The sequence below is a fragment of the Typha angustifolia genome, chromosome 2 (genome assembly GCF_048772165.1).
Source record: "Typha angustifolia cultivar Huaian chromosome 2, ASM4877216v1, whole genome shotgun sequence".
Lineage (NCBI taxonomy): Eukaryota > Viridiplantae > Streptophyta > Magnoliopsida > Poales > Typhaceae > Typha > Typha angustifolia.
This window is the reverse complement of record NC_133240.1, coordinates 3,257,523-3,266,985: the sequence shown is the minus strand read 5'-3', so window position 1 is coordinate 3,266,985 and position 9,463 is coordinate 3,257,523. Positions and strand designations below refer to the sequence as shown.

Here is a 9,463-nt window from a genome sequence, read left to right as displayed (position 1 = left end):
ATTTGGCTATCATTCAATTGGGTCAAGAACTCCACGGATTAATCCCCAATTCAGGTTTTCAAATGATCTTGTAGCTAGCTCATTGGTGTTCATGTATCGGCTTCATTGACGATGCAAGAAGTACTTTCAACGAAGCACTAAGGCAGCTCAGTAACATGGAATTTAATAATTTTTGGTTTATGCACAACATCGGCGAGCGCAGATTGCACTTCATCTCTTCGGTGAGATGCAAGAATTGGAGGTTCCACCAGATCACATAACTTTTGTCGGCTTAATTTCTGCATGCAGTCACATGGGTCTAGCCATCTAGTAGAAGAAATCCAAGTTTCTAAAAACAATGAAATCAAGCTACGAAATTCCACTTAGGATGGAGCATTATGCATGTGGGTTTGATCTCTTTGGTAGGGCTGGACCACTAGATTAGAGAACTTAGCAGAGGGTGGTGAGGAACAGAGGATTGAGCAAAGTTCCTAGTTGGAGTTGGATTGAGGTCAAGAACAAGGTGCACATATTTAATGCAGAAGATAGATCTCACCCTAAATCTGAGGGCATCTATGGCTATGAGTAGTTAAGAGTGTTTTTTTTGAAGAAAACTTCCCCCGGTCAAGGGAAGCTTTATTCTAGGTTTTATATTCTCTGTGTAGGAGAAGGCCTTCCACTACAAAAGGCTCCTACTAAACAACTATGAAATCTTAGTAACCAACTCCAGTAGAGTTGGTACTTATCATTCCTTATAATTAAAATCGAATGATCAACTCCAACCTCAAAAAATTATTACGAAAAAAATTATTTAGTAATTTAATAGCGCTTAACAACTTAATTCAATTTGAATGTACAACTCTTGCAGCAAGTTTCTAACCCATATGTAACCTTCAGATTCTTAAATGATAAAAGAAAAGGACAATTGCAAAATCCCCATACTTTCACCTATTATATTTCTAAGTTGATTTTTCGATTGAATCAAGGATCTTTCCGTTCTTTTGTACAAGGCAAAGAAAATATATGAAAAGTCACACCAGTTGTCAGACTTGATTTCATTTATCCATTGATCCATGATTGCTTTGGGCACATAGCTTCCCTGTATACTCTTATTTGTTGTCTCTTCATGAGAAGTTAATGGCATTACTCAGTAAAGATTACTTCAAAATATCCTAAATCCTGACCTCAGCAAATGACTATTTCCAAAAATAGTAATGTAACCAAAGGATTCTGAATATCTACGTAACTTGAATGTTCCAAGGGTCTAATACAATTTCAGATATGGATGGATCCATGCAGTTTTTCATGAAACCCGAACTTCTTTTCCTTGATATGAAAGCTGTTTCATATCAAAATTTCTGTTCAAATATAAATAACTCTTGAGGGAAATTTTCTTCTATGATCAAACGAGGGTCTGGATGCCCATTCATCTCGTTACCAACAGCATGAAAGGCAACGGCACACTCGGAAATAAAAAATGGAAAAAGTCAGACCTCGACCTAACGAGAGCAAATATTTTAACATCTCAAAAAGAGAGAGCTCTGCCTTAAACATAATAAGTCACAGAAGAATGTCCACACAATACCAATCACAACCCAGTGTTGGGTGTTCAACCAAGCAGCAACTTTCTCAAATCTCAATAAAAACATTAACAACAAGAGCTTCTAAGAAACAACAATGGTCATAAAGTCCTAAAAGTCAATAGAGAAGTCAAACTTGTTCACAAAGTAAATTATTTCTCTTCCTCACAAGATGAAAGTATTAGCTCAGCAAGTAACAAGGCTTTCTGGGAACATGGTAAGGGTTTGACAGTAATGAAAAGAGAAAATAGAACATCTCAGCTCCACAAAAGCTTTCAGCATGAGCACAACTTTCCTCCCTCAGAATATGTGAACAATGTCATAAGCAAATCTGTATTTGTTAAAGATCAACTCAAAAAAATAAAATATAAGGGATATTATTGTAACTAAATCAGTGCAGAAATATCAAATAACTGTGACAGGTCAGGTCGAGTCTATTCATTGAAGTCTTAGAAGAAATGTAAATCAAAATTGCAAGCAATGAACTGTAAGCGAGACTAATACTGAGAATTTTGTATCAGTGGCTTACATGAGACTACAAACAGTACTTATCTTGAAAATTCTTACTGAAGAACTCTGAAAACTAAATCACCTCGGAGATACTTAATTAGTAACTTTAATCAGATCCTAATTCTTCTGTTGGACTTTGATTTATAAACTTGGGATCCAGAAACAAGAGTCTCGTATTTGCTTCAAATCCCTGTGATACTATCTGTTTATCTATTAGGCATTGTTTGATTACATATGGCCTATCACCATTCTACCAGAATCATCCATCTTCTGACATAGAGAAAACACAAAGGTTTAAGATATAATTTAAGTTATATATGTAAATCCTCAAATTCCTTCAGGATGCCAAGTTGAAAAAGATACACACTAATTTTAATATATTACATTAGGTTGCTATTGTTGTGATGTAATCCGAGTCAGATCGAACCACTTCATGAGACAATGGGTTCACAAGATCGGCCTCATTTATCATAGATTAGTCATTTATTATTTTAGCACCTACTATTTTGGTTGAGTCCTAGACTCAGGTACCTACTAATTATGAACTGGAGTTGTTAAATCGATTAATTAGTCTAGTCAAGCTGATTAATTGGTTTAGTCAAATTACTTGAAGTTTAGTAGGAGTCCGAATTTAAGTCGGTTTAAGGTCAACCACTATATATATATGGAGAGCAACCTAACCTATGATATCAAAGAATATTTGCAATACCTCTATCTCTATCACTCCCTTCTCCATCTCTCTATTTCTCCTCCCTAGCCTCCCTCGTTAGCATCTATATAAATGTGGAGAGCAACCTAACCTACGATATCAAAGAATATTTGCAATACCTCTATCTCTTTCACTCCCTTCTCTATCTCTCTATTTCATCCACCCTAGCCTCCCTCACGTTATCTCAAGCCAAGCCAACACTCTCCTCCCCTACAGGCCGAAGCTTCTCCTCCCTTTTCAACCATCGATCCCTCTGGTACTGTAGAGCTGGCCTACTTCTCTCTCCTTTCTTTTCTAAAATATTGATCTACCTATTCATCACCACTATCATTAAGCCTCCACATTGTCTCCATCACCGTATACAAGCCAATCCACCATTGCTGCCCTCTAAACCATAATCACCACAACTGCCACCAACACCATCAGCCTTCCATCCAGATCAGACCTAAATAGAGTCCAAATCCGAAAAGAGCCTAGACACTAGAGACGTAGATTGACAAGTTACGAAGCGAATCCATCTAGTTTCGTTATTTTCCGACAACGTAAGAACATTCGGCGATTCTCCCCACGATGCGCGGACCAGCAGTTCTACGACTAACCTAGATCAACCCTCCGAGTCGGGTTCAAGTGGTATCATAGCAAGCATTCTTTAGACCACCACGCCAACTTGCTAATCCATGGCTTCACAACCACACGAGGGCATCTCTATGGAAGCGTCAAAACTCGAGGAGACTTAGACTTATTCGAGTCCCGTCTCACCAAGGATCGCTTCACCACATAGGATGCCTAGATCTATAGATCTGGTCCAGATGATGAACACGACAGAAGCTTCAATCCTTGCGTCACAACGTGCCATGCAAGTGTCAATCGAGGCATTGACGAGAAGATCACTGAAACATGGGATTCAAGGCCTCACAACAGTCTAAATGGAGTAAAGAAGAGCTGCGGGGTTGAGCATCTATAGCAATGAGAAATTTGTCACGGTGAAAAACTGAGCAATGAACTTACAATATTGTATACGCACGCTAAATTACCCATCAAAGCAGGTTACTATTTTAAGAAAAACAGAGATAAGTTACCAAATTTGATTAGCATGCGATGGTGTAAAATATGGAACTATGTAAAAAATTAGTGTAAAAAATGAAAAGCATAAGCTTCATACTGATCAAAGGATACGTCCAAAACAGCACGAATGACTGCAAAAGTATAATTACAATCATGTCAGAGATGTACAATAAGAAGTTACAATAGAAGAAAAATTAATTATCACAGTGTCAAGCAAAAACACGTGTGGGTATATAAAGATATAACAGTTAAACAAATCAGAATGGATCAGGTAACTTCTAAGGAGTACTAGAAGAAGGAACTCTAAATATTACCTGAAATGAAACAATCAAAGATCTCTTCTGGGGATACTAATAGGGGATGTTCAGCATTTAATCTTATATAAGTTTGTTATCTCATACAATAAGCTAAAGAATTCTACTGACTGACAAGGCTGTAATCTTCTAGAAAGAGCTAAGAACAATGAATATCCTTATTCGTAGCAAACTTAACAGTTTTCTTTGGATTAGTTGATTGGGTATATGACTAGCACAGATACTTGTGAAAGAAACTATAACCAGAACACCACAAAATTCAAATTCGAGTATCATATCCTTGAATCACTATAATAGAATCTAACACTAAAAGATAAAGCATCAAAGCATACCATGAGACCACCCAGAAATCCATCAACTATAATCCTGTTCCAAGAATCAACGTATTTGTGGACAGAGAATTTTGCCTTCGCTGCCAGTCCGATTGATGCAGCTACCATTATCAGGAAATAAAAAACAAAGCCTGTCAAGCCTGTGAATCCCCAAATTCCAGCAACAACTCCACCAATGATGGACAAGAAGGTACGACTGCAATGACAGTGTCCTGAAGTTATCTACTGAACCAGATCACAAAAGGAACCAAATACTGCAGACACTGCCAAACTTATTATAAATAAAGATACAAGGATTTCTAACCATGTCTGACAACAGCATATAGTAACAAATGAAAGGGCACTGTCCTCTAGTAAAGAAAGCTTGCATCTTCCAACTTGCAAGTATCTTGAAAAAGAAAAGAAAAGAAAAGAAGAAATATTGGATGAGCAAATAACATCACCCGTTCTAAGCCAAATAAGAGTTGTTAAATAGTTATGGCCCTTCAATTCCTAAGAGGCGTATCCAAATTTCTTGATCAAAGCATTTATGATATAATCATGTCTATTAGATCATCACTAAGGTCTAGGGTGACTGACAGGCTGTAACAACCCAGAATTTCAAATAAATAAAGATAATTATTTAGATAATGAAGGATCTAGTTTTATCCTTTAGGATTTGGATAAAATCGAATTAACTTTTTTAGATTAGAATCCCTATTTTAATAGGACTCTTATTATATATATATATATATATATATATATAAAAGGGAGGCAAAAAACCTGGTGGAAAGTCAAAAGAGGGAGGGGTCGGCACTATTGCTACAGTGCCGTACCCGAGAGAGATAATATGAGAGAGTGAAAAAAAAAAGAGAAAGGGATTTGTACCAGAGAAAGAAGGATGAGGAGAGAGAATGGAGGGGAAGAGAAAAAGAAGAAAAGAAAAAAGGAAAACAATGGTGGGCATCTCAAAATCTATGCAAACTATGATTAGGATTCAAAAATTAGATTATTTTGGGATTAAGCAATCATGAGAGAATGATGTGGGCATCATCTTCAATTTGACCAAAATAGAATTGATTGAGTCCAATTTTGGTCTAATTGTTGATTTTTAATTCAAATAATCAATTGAATTAGTCAATTGATAAATATGGTAGCCTATATGCGTAGGATGTCCGTATTGAGTTATTACCTAAATTGAATTAGTCAATTTAGGTAAGACTTAATCAATTAGGATCCTATTAGAAAATGAATTCCTATTAGAATCTCAATTGATAATTATGGTAAGCTTATATATGGGGGATGTCCACATTGATTTATTACCTAAATTGGATCAGTCAATTTAGGTAAGATGATCAATTAGACTCCTATTACGAAACAAGTTCCTATTAGAATCAGCTAGAATCAAAGTTGTTAACATATTTAAGGGTTATTGCATGAGAAACAAAGACAAGTTGGAACAAGATTTATTTGAGATCTCTCACTTTCTCCCCTGTAGTCGTCTTCTTCTTCTTCTTCTTCTCTCTCCCTTTCTCCTACTCTGTATTAAGATTCTTCTCTAATCTCTTCTACTTCCTCTCTAAACCTCTCTTCTTCTTCAATCTCTACTTTTTCGTTGGTTACTACTGCTGTCCAAAAGATTCCAGTAGTGAAAGAGAATTTTTGGGTGCTCAGACGTGAAGAGGAGGACTTGGTTTCAAAGTAAAAGCACTACTATTCCATTTATTGGTAAACCTATAACTCTAAGGTCTTTCCTTACACCATATTTTAGGCCTTTCTACTATCAACGTACCTATTTGAGAGTTGAGGAAGCTATTGTCTTATCTGAGTGGTTTTCTCTCCTTCCATCTAGTAGTGATCAAATCAATTAACTTCTTATCAGTTATTGTTTACTATATTTTTCTTTAGTTACTTGTTTGGGTCGATTGTTCTCCAAAACATTGCATTCATACTAGATTTGCATCAATTGGTAGCAGAGCAAGTTTTCCTTTTCTTGGGTTTGCTTGCATATAGATATAGTTTAGCATCTTTTCTATAAAAAAAAAAAAAGGTTCTTTATCTGTCTAGCTTATTTTGGAATCATGTCAAATGCAAATTTTAACACAACTGATATTAGAGAAGATGTCACCCAATTACAACATCAAATTCTACAACTATAACAAGGAATGGATCAAATTTTACAACACTTAGGTAACATCCAAGTCAATCCACAACCAGAGAATATTCCTAAAGCATCTAGACAAGGCAACACTTCTTCTGTCCAAGATATAGGAAGTGATGATGATAGGAATTATTATGCACATCACATGAGACATAGGTCTGTTGATAGGTGGGATCAGGGAATTAAGATTAATGTTAGCGAATTTGAAGGGCAATTATTACCTGATGAATTTTTGGATTGGATCGACCATATAGACCAATTTTTTGAATGGAAAGAAATCCCAGAAGACAAAAAAAGTAAAATTTGTTAGCCTCAAATTGAAAGGTCATGCGTTAATTTGGTGGAAACAAATCCAAAATGATCGAATCAGAAAAGTAAAAGATAAAATTAATTCTTAGACCCGTATGAAAGAAAAGTTTAGGGAAAAGTTTGTACCTATTGATTATATACAAACATTTTTCCAAAAGCTTCAAAATTTGTGACAAGGATCCAAAACTATACAAGAATACACTGAAGAATTTTATTCTTTACTTGCACGAAATGAACTACAAGAAAGTGAAGAGCAAAAGGTTGCCCGTTACACCAATGGGTTGCGACCTCAAATCCAAGATGAGTTAACCATGTGTGATGCCTTGCTCCTTGACATAGCTTATAGCAAAGCCACAAAGGCTGAAGCTAAACTTAGAAGACAAGGGTTTCGTAAAATTGATTCAGATAAAGGCACAACTAAGATGCAAGTTGTTGGGAAGGAACCACCAAAATTAACACAAATAGTCCTTCCTCAGTCTAATTCTGATGTATATGCTAAGAGTAGAGGTATATTAGGACTTACACCCTTAATTTGTTTTAAATGTAGGCAACCTAGTCATCGTTCATCTGATTGTCCTCTAAGAAAGTTTACACACCAATCTAATTTGATTGAACAAGAAGATGAGTTAACTAATGATGAAGGTCAAAATGAACATGAGAATGAATTAGAAGATAACATCTCTAAAGATGAAGCAATTGGTGATACTGAAGGCCAATTACTAGTCATGCATCGTGTAATGCTAACGCCAAGGGCTCCACATGAGGATATGTGGCTCAGGCGAAGTCTCTTGCGCACTACTTGCACATCGAATGGAAAATTATGTTCAGTCATCATAGACAGTGGAAGTACAGAAAAATTTGTTGCTCAGGAAATGATCGATAAGCTTAATCTGAAAACTGATAAGTTGCATAAACCTTATAAGATTGCTTGGTTTAAAGGTGGGGGTGAAGTTCATGTTACAACTAGATGCCTAATTAAATTTTCAATTGGTAAATCATATAAGGATGAAGTTTGGTGTGACATAGTACCTATGGATGTATGTTATATCTTGTTAGGTCAACCTTGGCAATATGATAGGAAGATAATGCATGATGGGGAGAAAAATACATACACTTTTATTAAGGACAATGTACAAGTAACTTTACATCCACAAAGGGATGCACCATATCCTAGAAAACAAGAGACAAAAGACCATGTAAGTCTTGACAATAAAACCATGTTAATTCTTGAAAAGAATAAATTCCAGCATGACATGACTAAATTACCCTAAGTATATGTTTTAATGAGTAAAATTGATTCAATTCTTATAGTTGTTGACAGATTCACTAAAATGGCATATTTCATTGCATGTCAAAAATCATATGATGCATCTCGCATAACAGATTTGTTTTTCAAAGAAGTAGTTCGTCTACATGGTTTTCCAAAATCATTTACTTCAGATAGGGATACAAAATTTGAGTCATTTTTGGAGAACTTTATGGTCTAAACTGGGTACTAAATTACAATATAGTAGTGCATATCATCCTCAGATAGATAGTCAAACTGAAGTAGTTAATCGATCATTGGGTAACCTATTGGGGTGTTTAGCTGGAGAGAAACCCTCTTAGTGGGATCTAGTTCTTTCTCAAGCTGAATTTGCTTACAATAGTTCCATTAATAAATCCATTGGAAAATCACCCTTTGAGAGTATATATGGCCATCCTATTTCCCACTACCTTGATAGAACCCCAATACCATATAATGGAAGAAATAGTGCTGATGCTGAAACCTATGTTCAAAGAATTCACCAAGTGCACCAAGAGATTCTTGAAAAGCTGCAAGTATCTACAAACAAATATAAGGAAGCAGCAAACCAACACCACAGGGAGAAAGATTTTGCCGTAGGTGACTTTGTGATGGTGTACCTTAGAAAAGAAAGATTTCTAGTTGGGATGTACAACAAGCTAAGCAGGAGAAAGTTTGGCCCTTTTCATATTTTGCAGAAGTTGGGAAGTAATGCTTATTTGTTAGAACTTCCATCCAAGATGTCTACTTCGCCGATCTTCAATGTTGCTAATTTGTTCACATATCATGGAGGCCCAATGCAACAGACAGATGTTAGCTCACTATATTTTGAGCAGTCGACAGATACTGACCAGATCGATGATATACTTGATGTGTGTGAGACCAAAACACGACGGGGTACACATCGACGATATCTAGTTCGATGGCGAGATCGCTCCATTTCTAACGCTAGCTGGATCGAAGAAGATGAATGACTACGAGAAGATCTATACCAGAAATATATGGAGGCTATCTCATCGGAGTCGAGATTTTTCCCACCCACAGGGAATTGATGTGGGCATCATCTTCAATTTGACCAAAATAGAATTAATTGAGTCCAATTTTGGTCTATTTGTTGATTTTTAATTCGAATAATCAATTGAATTAGTCAATTGACAGATATGGTAGCCTATATGCGGGGGATGTCCGTATTGAGTTATTACCTAAACTGGGTTAGTCAATTTAGTTAAGACTTAATCAA

General features: G+C 36.0%; 1 protein-coding gene across 4 annotated transcripts in view; it reads right to left on the bottom strand.

Moving 5' to 3' along the window:
• Positions 1 to 1,580: 1,580 nt before the first annotated feature.
• The window catches only part of LOC140770521 (uncharacterized), a 30,712-nt gene continuing 22,829 nt past the window's right edge, over positions 1,581 to 9,463 (bottom strand). For 3 of the 4 annotated variants that reach the window (XM_073111755.1, XM_073111747.1, XM_073111762.1), the window contains exons 4-6: positions 4,490 to 4,685; positions 3,941 to 3,974; positions 1,581 to 1,890 (exon numbers count right to left, since the gene is read on the bottom strand). In XM_073111755.1, the coding sequence (XP_072967856.1) occupies positions 1,835 to 1,890; positions 3,941 to 3,974; positions 4,490 to 4,685 (286 nt within the window). In that variant the 3' untranslated portion in view covers positions 1,581 to 1,834. The remainder of the gene's footprint in view (positions 1,891 to 3,940; positions 3,975 to 4,489; positions 4,686 to 9,463) is intronic. The other variant, XM_073111771.1, reaches the window with a different exon arrangement.